This window comes from Dipodomys ordii, unplaced genomic scaffold, assembly GCF_000151885.1.
Source record: "Dipodomys ordii isolate 6190 unplaced genomic scaffold, Dord_2.0 Scaffold60, whole genome shotgun sequence".
Lineage (NCBI taxonomy): Eukaryota > Metazoa > Chordata > Mammalia > Rodentia > Heteromyidae > Dipodomys > Dipodomys ordii.
The window spans coordinates 3,612,369-3,634,158 of NW_012267276.1; the positions used below are offsets into that span (position 1 = coordinate 3,612,369).

At 37.0% G+C, this 21,790-nt stretch overlaps 1 protein-coding gene across 1 annotated transcript in view; it reads left to right on the forward strand.

The window, feature by feature from the left end:
• Positions 1-21,790, forward strand: part of Kcnh8 (potassium channel, voltage gated eag related subfamily H, member 8) — a 404,007-nt gene that overhangs the window by 329,581 nt on the left and 52,636 nt on the right. Inside the window, exon 12 of the mRNA XM_013022138.1 lies at positions 17,850-17,865. Coding sequence (XP_012877592.1) covers positions 17,850-17,865 — 16 coding nt within the window. The remainder of the gene's footprint in view (positions 1-17,849; positions 17,866-21,790) is intronic.

A 21,790-nucleotide genomic window follows, 5' to 3' on the forward strand; every position in this document is an offset into this window, starting at 1 on the left:
TGGTTAACTGCTTGTAGAAAACTAAAGCTAGATCCTTAAATATCACTCTGCACCAGAATCAACTCCAAAATGGATTAAATTCTTACTCTTTGTATTTGCCACTCTGTTCTGGTGTCAGTCCAAATATGCAACCAAGCCCCTTGCCTTATTTTCCATACACCCACACAAAACTACTTAATCATACAAGGTTCCCCAGTGGATTGAAGCACACTACTAGCATAAAATTGAAAGTTTAGCAGTGGTTTTGGTACGTGAAATATTTGCACCACCAAATGCAACCAACATAATTTATCTTCATACATTTATCCTTTAAAAGATTACATGGCATTCTTCCCTGTTATTAAGCTGATCATTATTGCTCTCATTTTTTTTCTTGTGCCCTCCACGCTTCCCCCTTACCCCTAAATTCCCCATCATTTCTGATACATATTAGCCTAATTTTCTCTTTGGCTGTCTGGTCATCTCTCCAATTTTGTCCTCTGGAGGACACCTAGCATCCCAATTAGCTCATAGATTATTGAGTGACTTAGATAGGTAGCAGAATATTTGGTTAAGAAGGTTACTGATAGTAAACCCATTTGAAAAAAAATCAAGGCCAAAACCACTTGAGGCAAAAGTCAACAGTAAGAAGGGACATGCATATAGCAGTAAGACTATGTTTTCTAGTACTTTGTAAATTGCATAATTTTAGAATGATAGCTTATCTAATTCACATGTGAAATTAATTAAAATATATAAAATGTTTTGAATCTTTGTTGAAAAGGCTAACTACCACTTGTTTGGACCTCATTCTAATTATACATTTCATATAATTAGTGTGTTTTCTGTATTTGCCTTTATTTATAACCCCTGGATAGCCCCAATAATGACAGATTAATTTAGCTATTTCTGTCTATGCAGTTTATGAGAAATTTGTTTCATTGCTTCTTTTTTTCATTAAAAAAAAAACCTTTTACTATTATTTAGGTATTGTGCAGAAGGTTACCAAATGAGTACGTATCTTTTCTAAACTTCATTTTAAAATCTGCTTTCATTTAAGTTTATGCTGAATCACATCTTGCTGTTTCACTACTTCTTAAGATAAACTATAAAACTGATTTTAGTGCATACTTTTCTGTTGTTAATTTGGAGTCTAGTTTGCCTAAAGATAAGAAATACGAATTTGTGATAAAAAATAAAATAATCAGAGAATATCCAAAATGGCCACTTTCAAAAATGAATAAAGCTAATAGAGCAAAAAGCAGATATTCTGTGACTACATGTGAATATCTTATGTAATTTTTTGTGCCAGTACTGGGATTTGAATTCAGAGCTTTAGCACTAGATTTTTTTTGCTTAAAACTGGAATTCAACCACTTGAGCCACAGCTCCACTTCTAGCTTTTTGCTGGTTAATTGAATATTTGAGGCTCATGGACTTTTCTTCTTTGGGCTAGCTTCAAATTAGGACCCTTAGATCTCAGCCTCCTAAGTAGCCAGTATTGCAAGTGTGAGCCACTGGTGCACAGCTTATGTGCTGTTTATACAGTATAGGAGTTAATTTGTTATTTATGGTATATGATGGTAGAGCAATAAATGTCAATGATACTTGAAACAAGATAATAAATTCTCTATCTTTACTTATGAGGAGAATGTATAAGAAATTATTATATTTTAAATGTGTTGATTGCTTTATCTCTTCTTTTGTCCATTCTATATAATTAGACAAAGCAATAAAATGCAGATTCCTCCTCTGTCTGTACACCTCAATAAAGGAAGGGATAAAGGAAATCCCCACTTTGTCCTGAGATCTGATGAAGGTCTTTGACCTCTTATTGCTAATAAGTACAAAAGATTCCACTAAAGATTAGACAGATCCCCTGAAACAGAGATAAAGGAGACCATAAGGGTCACCAGCCTGTGTCACTAGCTTCTCTTCACTTTTGAGATATATGAGGTCTCTTGGGTGAGTCAAGATATGGACCCCTAGCAGCTTAAAACTTGATCATTTATCATGATATTCAAGTCCTCTTACTTTCCCTATCCCAAGCACCCTGTTAATGGAGTGTGATCACAAAATGGTATGGTTCAGAAGGCTGACACTCCAGTGAAACTAATACATATACAATGATAATACATTACAAAAGTTTTAGAGTTGTCATATGCACCAAGTTTAAACAAATACAGATCAACTATTGAATAGAAAAGTTCATCTTAATAGTGTGTATAAATTTAATAGAAGAAAGAATGGAAGACTATATCTCTAATATCTAAATCCACTGGGTAGAGCAACCATTTAATCAGAAATTAGTAATCAGAACCAAAGTTGCCGTGAGGCACTTCATTAGATGTTTAGATTAAGAGAGAACTTAATATATGTGTGGTTAGGAACCCTAATGCAATTATTTGTATACCTCCTCAGTCTAGGGTATCTGTTTTGTAGAAAAGCATGTGACATTATTTAGTCTACTTAAGTACAAGTATTTATAATCTATGATTTGTTAATTGCACTGTTAAATATGTATTCAAGTTTTTCACATAAGTCCATACAGGGAATTTCATAGAGACTTTCATGGTAGCTCTATTTGTTATAAATGGACTCTGAAATCTAGGTGTCCATTACTGGAAGAGTGGATTCAGTAAACCAGAGTGCATCCATACCCTAGAATTCTATGAAGCAGGGAGTTCAAATGGAGTTGATCAACACATAGCAATACAGACAGATGTACAAGTGTTGAATTTATTGGAAAAAAGAATAAAATATGAAACATTTACATCAATTAAAATGTACTCACATAAACTAGTATACATTTTCCCAAACTAATTATAAATTGAACCACATGATCAGAGAGTAACTATGGCAATGAAAAGGAGGAGAAGGAGGAAGAAAAGGAGGAGGAGGAGGAAGAGGAGATTATTTGAGGATATATGCTACCATAAACCAAAATATTATAACCTTACAATAACTGACTCAATAAATAATTAGAGAAATACTATACAATTAGCCAATGGCAAAGGATTATGGACTGACTCAGTTTATATAGACTAAGATGCTACTATAGTGGAAAAAAGATAAGCTACATTATCAATAAATGAATGAATCTGATTTAATCAATGAATGATGATTCATCAATATTTGATTATTTAATCTATAAATGATGATTCATTAATAAATGATGAATCCATTTTAATCCATATGAAAAAGTAAATATTGGTCTCTACTTCGTATCATACATAAAACTCAATTCCAGATGAACTATAGACCTAAATAATGAAGCCAATTTTCTAGAAGCAAACATTTCAGAATATCTTGCAAAATACCCTCATGTCTTTGGAACAAGCTGAAATTTCTTGAACAGGACATGAACACAATAACAATAGAGAAAAGGATTGATGAACTGATAAATTAAGAACTGATAAATTAAGATAAATTCATCATGACTTTGTTAAGACAATAAAAGGGAAAGCTACAAACTGAGAAAAGATGTATGTCATACATCTGAAATGCAATATGTACTCAAAACTTCCAAAAACAGGTAGGGAAAAAGACATTCTTAATTTTTATTGTTATTATGAAGGTGATATACAAAGGGTTTACAGTTACATAAGTCAGGTAAAGAATACATTTCTTTTTGGACAATATTACCCCTTCCCTGTCTCTCTCCCAGTTTTTTCCTTCCATCCTTTCCACAAGTTGCATAATTCATTTTCAAGATAGTGTCCAGTGAGTACCATTGCTGCATTTGTTCAATCTTTGTCCTTCTATTTCTGTGCTTCCCCTTACCCTCCCATAGTCATATAAGTGAACATACAGAACAAAACAGAAATAAAAACAACAACAAAACTTCTTGTTTTCATTTTCTAGAGTTCATTTCGATAAATATTGTTTTCTATGATCAATATGCATAAGCACTGTGCCTTTCTCTTCCTCTCCTAAGGGTATACTCCTTTGGTCTCACTGTGTATAACTGCCAACACATCTGTATAATTTATTATGCCCTGGTATTTTAGATCTATTTCCCCATATGAGAGAAAACATGTACCATTTGTGTCTCTGAGTTTGGCTTGATCATTTAACATGAGTTGTTCTAGGTCCATCCATTCCCCTGTAAATGACACATTATTCTTTCTAATGGCTGTGTAAATTTTTATTGTGTATAGGTACAATTGTCTTCTCGGATCTACTCATCTATTGAAGGGCATCTGGTATGTTTCCATAACTTGGCTATTGTGAACAGTGCAGCAATGCACATAGATGTGCAAGTGTCTTTATTTTATCCTGGCTTCTGATGTTCTGGATAGATGTCCAGGAGTGTTATGGCTAGATCATAAGGAAGATCTATGTTCAGTTTTTTGAGGAAGCTGTAGACTGCTATTCAGAGTGGTTGTACTAGTTTACATTCCCACCAACAATGCAATAGGTTTCTTTTTTCCCCTCATCCCTGCCAGTATTTGTTGTTGTTTCAAGTCACAAGGTTGGCCAATCTAACTGGGGTGAGATGAAATCTCAGGGTTTTTTTTTGCGTGTGTGTGTGTGTGTGTGTGTGTGTGTGTGTGTGTGTGTGTGTGTGTATTGTGGAGCTTGAACTCTGGGCTTGGTTGCTGTCCCTGCACACTTCAGCTCAAGGTGAGCAAGTGCTCTACCGTGTGAGCCACAGTGCCACTTCCGGTTTTTTTGGTGGTTTATTGGAGATAAGAGTCTCACAGACTTTTCTGCATGGACTGGTTTTGAATCACGATCCTCATATCTCAGCCTCCTGAGTAGCTAGGATTACAGGCGTGAGCCACTGTGATGTCTGGCTTCAGAGTTGTGTTGATTTGCACTTCTTTATAGCCAGGGGTGATGAGCATTTCCTCATGTGTTTCTTTGCCATTCTTACCTCTTCTTGAGAAGTCACTCCTTAGCACCTTCGGACATTCAGCAATTGATTTATTAGCTTTGGGAGGTGTTTCTTGAGTTCCTTGTATAATTTGGATATTACACCTTTTCTGATGTATTGATGATAAGGCTCTCCTAGTCTGTTTGTTGTCTTTCTGGTGTAGTAACTATGGCTTTTACTGTGCAGAAACTTCTCACTTTGAAGTAATCCCATGTGTCAAGTCTCTCTCCCATCTGATGCCCCCCTTGGGTGCTTTTCAAAGAGTTTCTACCTAAACCTATGAGTTCTAGTGTTTATCCTACTCCCTCTGCAGTAATTTCAACGTTTCAAGTCTGAGGTTGAGAAAAGACATATTTTTTAAAGGGGAAAATACCTTAAAAAGTCCTCTATAGCAAGATATTTCAAGGTAACTAATGAAGTTTGATCTTTAGCATCCTGGGCACCTCTCCTTTCCTACTCTTATCAAAGAAAAAAAAGGAAAGGTTATCATTATAGCAAGAATGACATAATTCCGTCAGCTCAGATTGAGATTGGCAGAAACAGCAGGTAGAATGCAAAGTCATTAAAAGCAAATATGAAAAGAGTCATTTGGAAAAGCTTTTAAGGGATTACCTACTATATTCATTATCTTTTTGCTTGTTTTTTATGTTAATAGTGCTGGAGAAATTAACATCACTTAATTCAGAGTTACAGGCCATGTATTGATATGTGCATGTAAAATGAAAATATAAATGGAATGCTGACTCAGCTCTCCAAGTTTAAAGGCAAGTGCAGAGGATGGCTCAGTCGACAATCCATTTCAAACCAAGTGATGAGTAGCTTGATATTAGTAACACCGTCAACACCTCCATTTAAGGTGCTCCTGGCCAAGGCTAGGAAGCAACAAGGATCAGGGAGGAGTTTCCGTAGAAGTACTGCCCTAGAAAACAAATAGGAGCCAGGCTCTGGTGACTCATGCCTATAATCCTGGTTACTCAGGAGGCTGAGATCTGAGGACTCTGGTTCAAAAACAACTCAGGCAGGAAAGTCCATGAGACTCTTATCTCCAATTAACCATCAACAAGCCAGAAGTAGAGCTGTGGCTCTACTGATACAGTGCTTGTCTTGAACACAAAAGCTTAGGGACATTGTCCAGGCCTTGGGGTCAAGCCCCAGGATGGGCACAAAGAGAGAGTGTGTGTGTAACACAGAGAGAGAGAGAGCTCACTAACTACAGGGAAAATTGTAGGCACAACAATCTAAGACACAAGTATATATGAAGCAGATCTGGTGACAAGAAAGGAAGGTGTGAAAGTAAGTAACGATTTATGAGGCTGTAGGAAGTCTTGAAAGACTTGCATGTCATGCCATGAAGTTTGAACCTTATAAACTTTATTCAGAAATTCACCTATTAATATATTCTGAAATATAAGCCAGAGTCTTACCAAGGGGCTGTGAGCAAAAGAGCAAGACTGCACATATGCATATAATGCAGTACATGAAACTGTTTAGAGACAGCAATACCAGTAGTAGAGACAATAGTAGAGGTAAAAATGGAATATTATGCAGCCATTAGAAATGACAAAATAATGGCATTTGCAGGGAAATGGATGGAGCTAGAAGGAATCATGTTGAGCGAGGTAAGCCAAGAGCAAACAGACAAACGGTACATGATCTCCCTGATAAGTGGATGCTAAATCCAAAATGTTAGGTGATACGACAAAACTAACAGGACTTAAGAAACAAAGAACTCCTGCTCATCTGGTTGAACCACTACTAAATATCCCCATGCTGCTGATCACATGTATGGTGTATAACATGTGAACACTGTTATATATTACAGACTGTGATAGACAATTTGCTCCAGGAAAGTTAGAATGAACTTGTGACTTACAAATTATGTAATCACTTAATCACAATCAAAAAAAAAAAAAAAAGAACTTCGGGGAAGGGAGGGAGGGAGGGGATGGTAGGGGGAAAACAATGGAGGGGCTAACAATGTTCAAGAGGAAGTGTACTCATTACCTCACTCATGTATCTGTAACCCTCTGTATAGTATCTTTACAATAAAAAAAATTAAAAAAAATCTGAAGGAAAAAAAAAAAGAATCTTACAGACTTTCCTCCCCAACTGGTTTCAAACTGTGATGCTCAGATCTCAGTCTCCTGAGTAGCCAGGATTACAGGTGTGAGCCACATTTCTAACACAAACATGACATTAAAAAGTTTTGTATCTTAGAGTATTTCAGATTTTGGATTTTTGGATCAGGGATGCTCAAGTAATAAAGTCTGTGTAAAGAAAAAAAAAGTTGAAAAAAAAAAGGAGTTTCAATTGAACAAGTCAATTTCTGAATACAATACATCTTGATCAGTGTCTATCATTCTGTCCAACCCTATCTACGCCAGCCCTACCTATCCCCCCCGTCACCTAGTTCCATTTTTACAAATGTACATTGAATATTATGAATATATTTACCTACTATTCCTCTCTCCACTCATTTTCCCTCCCTTCTTCCCCTTAACACCTCCCCCCACCTTGCAAGAAATGTTTTGGTTTTCTGGTATTCATTTTGTTAAACTGTAAATAATTCAATGGGGTTGACACCATGGGAATCAAACCCTAAGTATACCACACTTTAGTTAGTTTGATTGTGAATATATGCATATGGTCAGGAATGTGGATTTTATATATGTTTATAATTTGAATTGAACTTCCACACAAGAGAAAACATGCACCTTTTTCCTTTGTCTCTCTGAGCCTGACTTATTTCACTCAACATGTTTTTTTCCAGGTCCATCTATTTTCCTGCAAATGACATAATATTATTCTTCCTGATGGATGAATACAATTCCATTTTAAGTTTCTTTATTAAGATAAGAAAATAGTGAAGAACAGGGCATGGGAAATTTTCGGCTATATTAAGAAAGCAAAATTGATGGAGTTGACAGGTGAGTTAGTTAATATGAGAGTAAGGGAACAAGACATACAATAAAATGAGATGTGTATTATGGCAGTCTTGACTCAGGAGAGGAAAAGAGGGGAATAAAGAAAATTTGTGAGAGAAAATAGCGAGCTGCTTTTTGAATACATTACGCTTAAAGCGTGAGATGATAGGAAAGAAAGCATGCCCTTACCATTTTGGATATGTAAGGGAGAAGCCACAAAGGAGACATGTCAGTAAAAAGTGCAGATTCAAGAGTAATGTTTCCAGTGCCAGGAGCTCAGGCCTATAATCCTAGCTACTCAGTGGGTTGAGCTCTGAGGATTACTGCTCAAAGACAGCCTGGATAGGAGAGTCCATAAACTCCCAGAAAGCTGGGAAGTGGACCTGTGGCTCAGGTGTTAGAGTGCTAATCTGGAGCAAAGAGGCTCAGGAACTGAGCACAAGAACGGGACAGGCACAAGAAAAAAAAGTAATGTGTTTTTCTTCTTTCAACAGAGAAATAGTTATGTTTTGTGAATGTCTTCAAGTAATGCACTGTTTACATTTATAGGTTCTGTGATTTCTTTCAATGGTGCCACCTTTAGGTGTATAAACCACCCTCTACTGGATTTAATATTGCTTCTAAAATTGCTCCATGTCATTAATCACGATCACTTACTCATTTTTATTGCTTCCTAATATTCCATTGTGTGAAAATGAAACATGCTAATCATTCCTTTTGCACAGTTTAATTGTATCTATTTTTGTCTTATGTCCATATTTAATAAGTTTGGTTTTCATGTGGTAACTTGTAAATGGTGTATATATTGTCTTAATAATCCTGTATTTCCCATACATAGTAAACACATCTCTCAGCTATAGTTTGCCTGGTCTCCTTCTTTAAGGTGTCCATAGGATACGCAGATAATTTAATTTTGGTAATTTGATATATAAATCTTTTAAAGCTAATTTTTTGTTTTATTTAAGAAATGATTCCATAGCCTAGGGTCATAAAGATATGTGAAATTATTTTTTCTAAAGGTTTCTAAGTCTTTCCTTTAACCATTAAAATTTCGAATCTATTTGTAATTGTTTTTTGTTAACGATGTGAAGTAGGAATCCTGTTTTTTAATGCGAAATAAAAGCAATAATATTATTGGAAGATAATAGAGGAGAAAATCTAGGTTATTTTTGTCTTTGGTAGCAACTCTTCTTTTACGTTTTTTATTGTTATTATAAAGGTGATGTACAGAGGGGTTACAGATACATGAGTCAAGTAAAGAGTACATTTCTTTTTAGATAAGGTCAATCTTTTCCTTGCTCTTTCACAGAGGGGTTACAGTTGCATAAATAAGGTAGTTAGTACATTTCTTTTCAAATGTTACCCCCTCCCTCATTTTTCTCCCACTCCCCTCCCCAGTCCCCCAAGTTGTACAGATCATTTCCAACATATTGTCTTGTGAATATCGCTATTGCATTGGTTCCCACTTTGTCCTTTGTCTCACCATTTTGTTGTTCCCCTTCTCTCCCCTAATTCAGATAAACATATATATAATACACAGGGTACCAAAATCAAATACAGTGACAACGGAGGACTAACCATAAGGGGAAAAATACAAAAAAAAATCACATGTACATTAAAAATAACAACTTTTTAACTTATTTGTATTACCTTTAAGTAGTTGTACAAAGAAGCTGTCATTTAACAAAACCGTTTATGAATACAATGCATCTTGATCAATGTCACCCCTTTCAACATTTCTTAAGGTTATTTACTACAGGATGCATTGTTGTTCCCACTGATCTACAATGTTACAGTATGTTTGTTATGTTACAGTTTTTAAATGTTGTTGAGTGTTTCTCAACATTCCTCTGATCTTCCATTTTTTACAGTTTTTCACCCATTTTTTACACAATAGCACACTGCATATATTAGTTTACATATGTAGTAAGTTTGACCTTCAAATAAGTTTTACCTTCAAAAAAGGAGCTCCATTTTGATCTCATGATTATAATCACTAAAAACTTAGCTGATGATTTGGGTGTTAGTGGCTTATGCCTATAATCCTAGCTACTCAGGGGGCTGAGATCTAAGAATCACAGTTCAAAGCTAGCCAGGGCAGGAAAGTCCCCAAGAAACTCTTATCTTCAATTAACCACTCAAAAACTTAAAGTGGCCCTGTGGCTCAAGTGGGAAAGCATTAGCCTTGAGCACAGAGAGGCTCAGGAACAATGCCCAGGTCCTGAGTTCAAGCCCTACAATGGAAGGAAGGAAGGAAGGAAGGAAGGAAGGAAGGAAGGAAGGAAGGAAGGACTTGTCTAGTGCTTGTAGGTTTTTTTGTTTTTGTTTTTATTTTCTAGTTTTATGAACTTACTCTGGATTTTATTGTTATATTGAGAAATATTTTATTTAGTTGTTCTACTTGTTGCTTCTTTGTAAATGATCTGTCATCACTTTTCTCTGGCTCTCTGGCTACTTTTAGTATCTTTTCTTTTTAGTATTCACTATAAGATGCCTATATCTTTCTTTGTCTCTCTCTCATTTTCTTTGGTTATCTGACTCCCACACTATCCATATGTTTCTCCATCTCTATCTCTGTCTTTTTAATATTTTTATTGTAAAGATACTGTACAGAGAGGTTATAGTATATGAGTAATTAGTATATTTCCTATCGAGCATTGTTACCTTTTCCTTTGTTTCCCCCCTACCTTCCTTCCCACCTCCCCAACTCATCCCTCCCCCCCCACAAGTTGTAAAGTTCGTTTTCAACATAATTTCTTGTACATCTCATTGTTACAATAGGTCAATATGTATCCTTGTTTCAGCATTTGATTATTCCCTTCCCTTCCTCAAATTAGAAAGAATGTATATTCAAGATGCAGGGCACCAGAATCAAATACAGTGACAACAGGGGTTATACCATGGGGGAAGAACATACAAAAGAAACAAAAAAAATCACATAGTACATTAAAAAACATAGCGACAAAGTTAAAACCTCTTCTGTCCATATCTAGGGGTTAATTTCACTTAGCATCATTTTATATGGTTATATATACATAGCTTTTGACCATTTCTGCTTGTCTGGTAAGATTATCCTAGACATATGCTAGTTATTACAAATAAGGGAAACCATGGGACCTATGTTTCTTTGGGCCTGGCTTACTTCACTTAATATAATTTTTCCAAGTCTTTCCATTTCCTAAAAAATGGGGCAGTGTCATTCTTTCTGATGGAGGCATAGAATTCATATATCTATATAGATATATAGATATTCCATGGGCTTTTGGGTTGGTTCCATATCTTAGTTATGGTAAATAATGCTGCAGTAAACATAGTTGTGCTGGTAGCTTTAGTAGGGCCTTGTTTGTGATCGTTTGGGTAAATGCCCAAAAGTGGGATTGCTGGGTCATAGGGGAGGTCTATGGGGATTCTTTTGAGGAACCTCCATACTGCTTTCCAAGGTGGTTGAACAAGTTTACACTCCCACCAACAATGCAGTAGGGTTCCCTTCTGGCCAAATCCCCTCCAGAATCTGTTGTTATTAGAGTTCTTGATTATAGCCATTCTAACTAGGGTGAGGTAGAATCTCAATGTTGTTTTGATTCGCATTTTTTTTATGGCCAGAAATGTTGAATGTTTCTTCATGTGTCTATTGGCCATTCTTATTTCCTCTTCAGAGAAGTCTGTCTCTCTTTAAGCCTTTAGCCTACTTATTAATTGGGCAATTGTTTCTTTGAGGATTTGTTGTTGGGGGATTTAATTTTTTGAGTTCTAAGTACATTTCAGATATGTCTATTTCTGTCTTGTTAGTCAACCTGTTTGATACTACTTTACTCAATTATATGTATGCAAATCCCCTTTTCTGATCAAAGAAAAACCTAAGGACCTCTTCCCTGATGACAAATTATTTATAGTAGCACACTTACAACGGTATCACTGTTCAGTTCAAAATCAGACAACAGGCCACAAGAAACTCAGTTTAAGAGTACACACTTGGGCTCGGAAGTTGACTCAGTGGTCGAATGCTTGTCTTGCATGCATGAGGCCCTGGGTTCAATTCTTCAGCACCATATAAAATTAAAAAGCCAAAAGTGGTGCTGTGGCTCAAGTAGTAGGGTGTTAGCCTTGAGCTGAAGAGTTGAGGGACAGCGCCCAGGCCTAGAGTTCAGCCCACACGACTGACAAAAAAAAATAGTACACACAACATAATGGTAGTGGAAATTCTATGCTATTTTCACAGGTCCAAATACACAATGCACACACACACACACACACACACACACAGAAGCAAAGAAAGAAACTGGTAATCATCAATAATACCTGCCACTTCTGACTACTCTGTAATGGATGCTATAAAGGCATCGTCCTGTGCACGTTTTATGGCAGTCATATAACTTAGATACCAGCTGTTCCATATATGCTTAACCTTCATCAAACGTAAGCCAATCTCCACGGGAGGAATCAATTTGCATTGTCACCAATGGAAGAGGGACCATGAGCATATAACCAGGTGTGTGTCTGTGCTGAACACCTGCCAATCTGATTTTGGCAAATAAGCTAAGTGGAATAATTCTCCATGATTCTACTCTTCTTCTCTTTTTATAACCCTCTGATTTCCAGGAGTGTTCTTTGTAAAATATAAATTGAATTATGTGACACTGTTACCTAAAGTATTTCCATAGGCTGATAATAATTCCAGACTTCTTACGAAACTTCCAAAATATTTCTTTTCCTACCCCTACCTGACTTATGCCATTTGGGGCCATATAGACTTCAGGCTGTTTTCTTTTCTTTTCTTTTCCTATGTCAGATTCCTGACATCTTCCCTATTTCAGAGCTTTTGTCTTTGCTTATCCTTCTGCAATCCAGCTTCCCCAATTTTACCTTACCATCTGTTTGGGAGTTACCCTCTGCTAATGCATTTTATTTACCTTTTCATAGTAGTTTCACAGCATCTGAAATTAATTTAATTATTTCTTACTCAGAGTAAGTTTTTCCTAATAGAATATTTTCTTTAGTAATATTCTGTATTACTAGCTCCAGTGCTTGGGGTCAGAGCCTACTACATTGTGAATATATACTATACACTTAATATGTGAATAACTTAATGATGAAAGGTTTCTTCAAAACCTAAAAACTATATAAGATTTTAATAAAATAAAGAAAAACCTGAAAACTTCAGCCTACTTGAATAGTAAAGTCTAAAATGAAAAGAGAATTTAAAATTATAACCCTCAGAAATAACAAAGCCAAAGAGTGTCGATCAATAAGTAGTGTTTGAAAAGTGGGGGGGGGGAAGCTGATAAATTGAATAACAGTTATTTTTCCTGTCTAAGTTCAGGACAAGAGTTTTTCAACTACTCTGTAAGAAATTTAAACTGTATTAGAGAAACATGGCTTACAATATGAATAATGTAACTTCTCTGGGTGGTCTGGTATAGTAAAATGTGGTAAAATAAAAGATCTGTCTTCAACTCTAAGCAAATACCCCATTTTCTATAGAAAATGGAAAGGATAGAAGCAGTACCATTAACCATTCATTCATTCTGGTCTTTTTTTCTACTACTTTTATTGACTGGCATGAAACTACAAATTTGGAGGGGGTGAAATAAATTTAAATGTGGAGAAGTCTAAGGTCAAGTAAAGCAGTCCATGGATGGTTATAGAATACTTCATTGAAGTCTAGCACATTGATCTGTTCCTCTTAGGGTAAGCTACAAGGACCAAGTAAGTTCCTCTTATGGTAAACTGTGAGGACAGGATGGAATTTCTCATTTTCACTCATCAGCCTTAGTAGCTTCTCAACAGAAATGCCTATTTCTATCTGGATCTAGATCTTGAGTCTTTAATATACTGAGGTGAATCTTGAGCTCTAATTTTATATTTTAAGAAGGTGGCCCCTCACTCAAATGCACTTATCATTGGAAAAAGCATCTAATTCCCATGCACTATTGAGCTGGGTTGCACTCCCTGGCACTGGACAATTTATTGGATAATTAAATTGTGCTGAGTCTATGAGTTCCAACTCCATGCTTTCTTCCTTAGCCAAAAACAAGACTGACTGACTAGATTGTGTAAGTAAAAATCTTTGGTTTCCCAACAGCTCATGCTAGCTGTGTGGCTATACTACAATTTAACTCAGTTCAAAATGTATTGAAAAAGGGTCCCTTCCAAAGAAATGATTTGCTTTTAGTCCCTGTTTCAATCTAAAATAAAACTGGGAAGCAGTTTTCTTAAAAATGATTTACCAATGTAGGGCATTTGCGGCTCATACCTATAATCCTAGCTACTTGGGAAGCTGAAATCTGAGTTTCATGGTTCAAAACCAGCCCCGGCAGGAAAGTCTATGAGACTCTTATATCCAATTAATCACCAGAAAGCTAGTAGTGCTGTGGCTCACAGTGGTAGAACACTAGCTTGAGCAAAAGAACTCAGGGACAGCACCTAAGTTCAAGCCCTAGGACAGACAAAAAAAAAAAAATTTAAAAAATCCTATCTGACCATCCAGTGTCTTAGTTTCTCATCAGTCACCTGTATGTGTGTGCTTGCTAGCACAGTCTAGTGTAATTAGAGAACATAATTAATAGTGCACCTTGGAAAATTGCATGCTGAAGGGCTTATAATACATACACACACACACACACACACACACACACGCACACGCACATGCACACACATATATACATATATACATATGGCCCCAGATAACAAGGAAAGCTGATATGATCGATTGATATATAAGCCCTTCAAGATGCAATTTATATATGTATATATGTAATGATTTTATTTTCTAGCTTTCTTGCCTTTATGAAGCAAAATGTACTTCCTAAAATGTCTGGAGTAAACTGTTTTCCCTAATATAGATTTTTTATGATGCTAAGACAATATCAGAAAAGCTCAGTCGATACTAGGCTAGAAATAGTGCTGGTATTTGGTCAGTTTTATGTTCGGAAACTTCACACCTGCTGGTGCCTTTGGTAAATTCTGAAGTGACTGGCAAACAGCACCTTGAAAGAAGAGATTACACTTCAGTATTTCAAGAACCAAGTAGTGTGTCTATATTCATAGTTTTCAATAAATGAAGATTATGGATGGACTGATTGCACATGTTCACAATGAGCACTTCCTCTGACTGCAGCAAAATAGTTTCTAGTGCTTTTCCTTCTTTGTGATAGCCTAGATTTATTGCTTCATTCTCTGTCTTATTTTCAGTCTTATCCCTTTGCCTTCCTCCTTAGACAAAAAGAAAATCTCAGTGAAATCTGACTCTACTAGACTCCACTGGCCTCTAAATTTATGTTCCTTCTAATCTTGCTTCTCCTGCTTGTAGACCTCTGCTTCAAAGAAGGTATTATAGTTCTGAAAGTTTTATAATACAAGGAAAAGAAGTTACTTACCTTCATCCCATCACAAACTACACACTGGTTCTCTTCAAATTCTTATTATAGGGTAAAAGATAGTGTGGAGCATTGGCAAAAAAACAAAAAACTAACATAGGAATCCTGGTATGATCCGTGATGACTATTACCAATAGAAGTACTATTTGAATACCACAATAAAAATGTGTGTTTGGGGTGGAGGGGAGAGATTCCAATCACCTAGTGAGATCAAATAAACACGTGTGCTCATGTTCACACACACACACACACACACACACACACACACACACACACACACCCTGGATCTCAAGGATTTTATTATCAGGTTCTCAAAGTCTCCTGTTTTTTATTTCCATTTCTTACTTTTTCTTTTCTCTGTGTAGCCTCTCCCATCTTAGCCTTGCCATCTTTCATTCCTCACCTAAAGTGGCAGAAAATATCTATGGACAGTAACTTGTTATTTTAAGTAGTAAGCATATTGAGTTGTGGGTCTTAATTGTTTCTAGATTCTTATAGAAAATCTTTGGGTGGCTCATCTTAAGTGTCCACTCAGTTTTTATCAATGTATGTGTATGTGTGTGGGGGGAGGGCGTGAATGTAAGTGTGTGTATGCATTTAGAGAGAATTAAGGATGGATAAATATCACACTCTACTACTTTGGTGGTTTCCATAGCAACCACCAGACTAAGGAGTTGAGAGAAGAGACAGGCTCCAGGGAGGGGATGAGTGGACAGAGATTGTTGCTGGACAGAGGAAACAAAGCAGATGATTGTATGATTTGTGGGTTTCCTTTGTGTAATTGAATCAGTGTAACAGATCCCCACACAATCATTCCAGCAACATATCCATAGAGCCCAAATGTCACTTAAATAAATGTTAAAAAAATTAAATCATAAAAAAATCTAAACCACTGTCACTCACTATGTGAGTTTTCCACAACTGTGACAAGCATCTGAGAAAATATCAACTTGATGGAGGAAAGATGACTTTTGCCTCATAGTTTTGGTCCACAGTCAGCTGTTGTCTTGTCTCTAGGCCTGTGGTAAGGCAGAACATCAGAGTTGAAGGTCATGGTGAAGCCCATCTCTCACACCATGGCATCTGGGAAGGAGAGAGAGCAAATGAGACACAGAGAGAGGACCAGGGTGCAGGGACAAAACACACTTTCTCATATCTCCTAAAATTTCCACCAACAAAACACACTTTCTCATATCTCCTAAAATTTCCACCACTTCTCAATATCCCATTAAGTTTTGAGCACACCATTGGATTAATCCATTTTGATAAGTTCAGAGGCCTCATAATCCATTTCAATCCTAAAACCCCACCTCTGAATACTGATGTCAACCCCCGTACCCAGATTTAACACTTGAGCCATTTGAGGACATTGACGATTCAAACAATAACTAACACTCATAGTTCTTCTCCAGATATTTTTATGGGCAGCCCTTTGTCAATCAAAGAGTATGATACAAACTCTACAGAGAGACCAGGCACATTCTGACAACATCTGAGTACTCCTTCTTGTGTCTTAAAGTTGGTGAGGGAGCAGTTCAATTTTTAAGCTCCTGGAATGGAAGGTTTAGTGAGTTGGGCTGGGAAAGGCAGAGGAATAAAAGGCCACCTGCTACCCCATTCACATGACAAAAAAAGTCTTTCTTCCCTTCCCTGGCTGTCTCCATCCTAAGGGGAACAGCAGATGTTCAGTCTAAATAAGAAGTGTCACATTTGCATATTCATACACATGCCCACCAATAAGAATGGCTACATGTATATGTACTTGAGAATGAACAGCTCCCTACTGCTTCATCCACCAGGAATCCTCACACCTGCCCCACTGTGACTTGGAGTGTGGGCAGGAGAGTTCTCCATTCCACATTTACATTCTAGATGATGGTTTAGGCTGTCCAGTGTTCACCCTCTAGAGTTCTCCTGTAGCCTGGCATCACAGAGCCTCACCCTCATCACAAAGGGTGAGAAGATGATCCTTACCCTGCTACTAATGGAGTACTGTAGCTCCTAAGAGCCAAATGTTCTTTACATGCTGTAAGCACTTTACTAATACTAGCTCATTTTATCCTATAACTTGGTAAACAAGTTGTCTGTGTTATGTTCTAGAGAATATACAAATGATAGAAGTAAAAAACAAAACAAGAACAAAAACAGTCCAGAGTCCTTCAGCAAGTAATTAAGGGAGAAGAGGAGCTAGAATTTTAGTCCCAAACCTTCTGACTCTGAAACCCAATTGGGATCTAGTATACATATAATCCATTAAAACCAAGTTAGAAACCATTTGTGTACATGTGCATGTGTGCTGGTACTAAGCCACGAACTCAGGGCCTGGGCACTGCCCCTTACCTTTTTCTCTCAATGATAGTGCTCTACTCCTTGAGCTACAACTCCATTTCCATATTTGGGCATTATTTTTTGGTGGCTAATTAGAAATAAAGAGTCTGACTTATTTTTCTGCCTGGGCTTCCCAAGTAGCAGGGATTACAGGCATGAGCCACTGGTACACTGATACAAATTCTTATTCTGTACTAGAATCCTAAAAGGTTTGAGTACCAGCTATAGAAAAGATTAATGAAGTATTCATTAAAAAAGAATTTTCAGGACTAGGAAGGTGGCTCCGTGGTAGAGTGCTTGCCTTGCATGCATGAGGCCCTGGGTTCCATTCCTCAGCACCACATAAGCAGAAAAGGCTGGAAGTGGCACTGTAGCTCAAGTGGCACTGTAGTGGTAGAGAGCTCGCCTTGAGCTGAAGAACTGAGGGACAGGGCCCAGGCCCAGTGTTCAAGCCCCACGACCAGACCAAAAAAAAAAAAAAAAAGGTTTCCATAGATAAAAAGAAGCTTCATAAGCCAAACATGTACACAAATGAGATGAAGAAATGTTTGATAATCCATCAGCTACATACTTGATTTCTGTGCTTTTATTTTTCTACATGTTATACTTCAAGAGAAAGTTAAACTCAGGGCCTTTTGCTCTCACAGTTTGTTCAAACCCAGCTGGTACTTCCGGCATTTTGCTGACTAATTGGAGATAAGGAGTCTTGAGAATTTTTGTGCCCGGCTAGGTTTTGAATTGCAAATGTCAGATCTCAGTCTCCTGGGTAGCTAGGATTATGTGTGAACCACTAATGCCTGAACAGGAAAAATCATGAGAATTCAGCCATGTTATTAGTAGAGAATTCAGATGTATGTGTATATACACATATATACAGGAACCTCATTAAAAGCTTCTTGAACTATGGCAAATTCCTTGAGAATAAATCATGTTTTATTTATTTTGACATGCCTGTTTCTAGTGGCATTTTGGTTCAAAGCACTATATGCTTGATGAACACTTATTTGAATTTAACTCATACATAACTCAGTATATATATGCACACACACATATACATATATATTATGCACACATATATACACACATACATACATGATAGATTTCCGTGCCCACAGAACTATAGAAGTTTGTTACTGGAAGGATTCTTAGGTACCATCCAGTAAAAGTGTCTTTTCTTTTGATTATAGGTGGCATATGCCCAGTTCAAAGTAGCTTAAAAGTAGAGAAACAATTTGTTCATTCACAGAACTCAAAGTCCAGTCACTTGTTGGAGTAGATTTGTTGCACAGAGAGAACTCTTTCATTTGAATAAAATCTCACAACAACCACACCAAGCTTCTGTTTGAAATCAGAGCCTGTCAAAAGATCGAAGTGAATTTTATCCCATTTTATGTTTCTTTTGTCAACTGGATTGTACCATATATGCAGATGCCAGTATTTATTAAGTTTATATTATGAGCAAAGTCTTTGTTTATATTTCCTGCTTTGACTTAATTTTAATATGTACATCATTCACGGAAGTTTGGATTACATTTATACTTCATGGGAAGAGAATTGGGTGTCTGAGATTATATAGAGTCAACCAGTATGAAATCAGGCTGTATTCTAATATAATAGATTTGTCCACTGACACACTGCCACAATCAGGGAAAGAGGGACTTGTCTAATTCAGACATGCTTCAGGCAGAGGGTGTACTGAATCTCAAGAGTAGCTTTCACTTCAATCTTTTTAACATTAATTTTATTACTGGGCAGAGCTCATCAAAAATCCACTGTAACTGAGTATTTTAGGAAGCATCTCAGTCACAAGAGGACAAGATGGCAAAATGACAATACTTTATCCCTTTGACTTATTCTTTCCACTAATATTTGACTTTCTGTGCATTCATCAATCCATTGATTCATTAAAAGATCATGAGGTCTTGGAGTAGCTCTGAGAGAATTTCTTTCCATCAAGTATGTGCCTTTCAATCCTCTACATATATCAAAGTTCCTCATCCCTCTCTGGCTCCATTTTCAAGAGTATAATTGTGAATTCTCCACTTCATTGTCATCTCAAATGTACAATTTCAAATGACTAATGTTATTAGTCAAGAAATAATACAAAATAGTACTTCGATTTCTTTCCATCTCAAGTCCATTCTTGTGAGAAGTTTTAGGTCTTATCATTTGAATTAAACAAAAATCTCTTTGGACTGTGAATATATCACATTTGTCAAGATATGACACATTCTCAGAGGAATTAATTAATTAATTAATTAATTAATTAATAGAGAGGAATTAAGAATATAAATGAAAGAAGCCACAATTTTCCTTGAGATTTGTGTTCACATTTCTCTTTCGAATACTTTACCGACAGATACTTTGGAACTTTTATCAAAATAACATCATTATGATTTTTTTTTTGTCGGTCATGGGGCTTGAACTCTGGGCCTGGGCACTGTCCCTTAGCTCTTCAGCTCAAGGCTAAGCGCTCTACCATTTGAGCCACAGCGCCACTTCCGGTTTTCTGGTGGTTTATTGGAGATAGGAGTCTCACCGTCTTTCCTGCCCGGGCTGGCTTTGAGCTGCAATCCTCAGATCTCAGCCTCCTGAGTAGTTAGGATTACAGGCGTGAGCCACCGGAGCCTGGCGGGACTTTTTTTTTTTTTTTTTTACAAACAAGTCAAACAAAACAAAACAAAAATAGCATCCAAGAAAAAACCTTTTGTTTCCATTTCTTGGCGATCATTTCATTAAATATTATTTTATATGATCAGATGCACATAGGCATCGTGTCTTTGTGTTCTTCTAAGAATATTTTCCTTTGGTCTCACTGTGTGTGAATGTCTAGAGTCATGTAGAATATGAGATTTTTTATAGTAATTCTGAAGGTTTTATTGCAATAAATAGCTCACCCCTTGGAACTGTGCAAGTTCTACTAATGTTTCACACGTCATCGCTGCTTTTGTGGGACATTTCCACAATTAATTCTCTATTCCCAAACCCAGATCAAACGCTGGGAAGCATAAAGCCGGTGGGTGGTATGTTATAAATTTGCTAAGTTAGTGGAAATTAGATTAAAATTAAAATCAAATTACAAAATCCCAGGATGAAAATCTTTAATAAGCGCGTTTCCCAGGAAGCTCTCCAAAAGGATGTAGACAGCAGAAGGATGACATATGGCGGAGATGGTCTGCTTGCAGCGCCACACAGACTGAGCTCAGCAGGCAGATCTTGAGGCCCTCAGCTTGATCAGATTTGCGGCATCTATTTGCTTACCGTTTAAACCCAGCATTCTGGGACACCAAAAGAGCGGCAGCTTTGAGAGGAGGAAACAGCAGCCAAGTCGTCAGAAACATGAAACACACAAGATGCTGAGTTAGGAGGAAAAGCTGGAATGCCTCAAAATTATGAATTGCAAGGCCAGCAGGTGGTGACGACACATCTAACAAGGGTGGAGGGACACGGAAACATGCGTTTCTGCCAAATGAACTGGGATTTAAAGGATTTGGTTTCCATGTCATTGAAGAAAATGATTAAAGAAAACTCTGACATGAACATCTGCAAGATGCTAAGCTTTTAGTGATGTGGTAATCCCACTTATATTTTCTACTGTTAAGATTAGGTTCTCTCAAAACAGAGCATATGGTGGCTGATCTGTGCCACTACATTTTGCCAGTATTCATATACAGTCCCGAGTCTGACTAATGCTCTTGAAGTATATTTACATTCTAGATCATATGGTTTACATGTTTCTTTAAGGCTCTTCTGTCTTAATAGTACAAACATTCATGCCATAAATGGAGAAAACAAACTTTAGGCTTTTGTCAACAAAACAATGGATGAGAATCCAGCACCTCAAGCACTGGACCCAATAAACCCAGAACGAAAGCCAGAATCATTCATTCCTCCAAATACTCCAGTGTTACAGGTTTCCTACAACTCTCAAAGGAACAACTGGACAAGCACAGTTTGGTCCAGCAGACTGCAGTTGGTTTGCAGAAATCTGTATAGATAATCATGGACACATCTTTGTATTACTTGTCTATGTTTTCCTCCTATGGAAATAGCTTTGAAATTGGAGAGAGGACAGAGCACTGCTGACTCAAGCCTGTAATCCTTGCTACTCAGGAAGCTGAGATCTGAGGATCAAGGTTCAAAGCCAGTCTGGTGAGAAAAGGTTGTGAGAATCTTATCTCCAATTAACCACCAAAGAAAAAAGCTAGAGGGCTGGGAAGGTGGCTCAGTGGTAGAGCGCTTGCCTTGCATGCATGAGGCCCTGGGTTCGATTCCACAGCACCACATAAGCAAAAAGAAAAAAG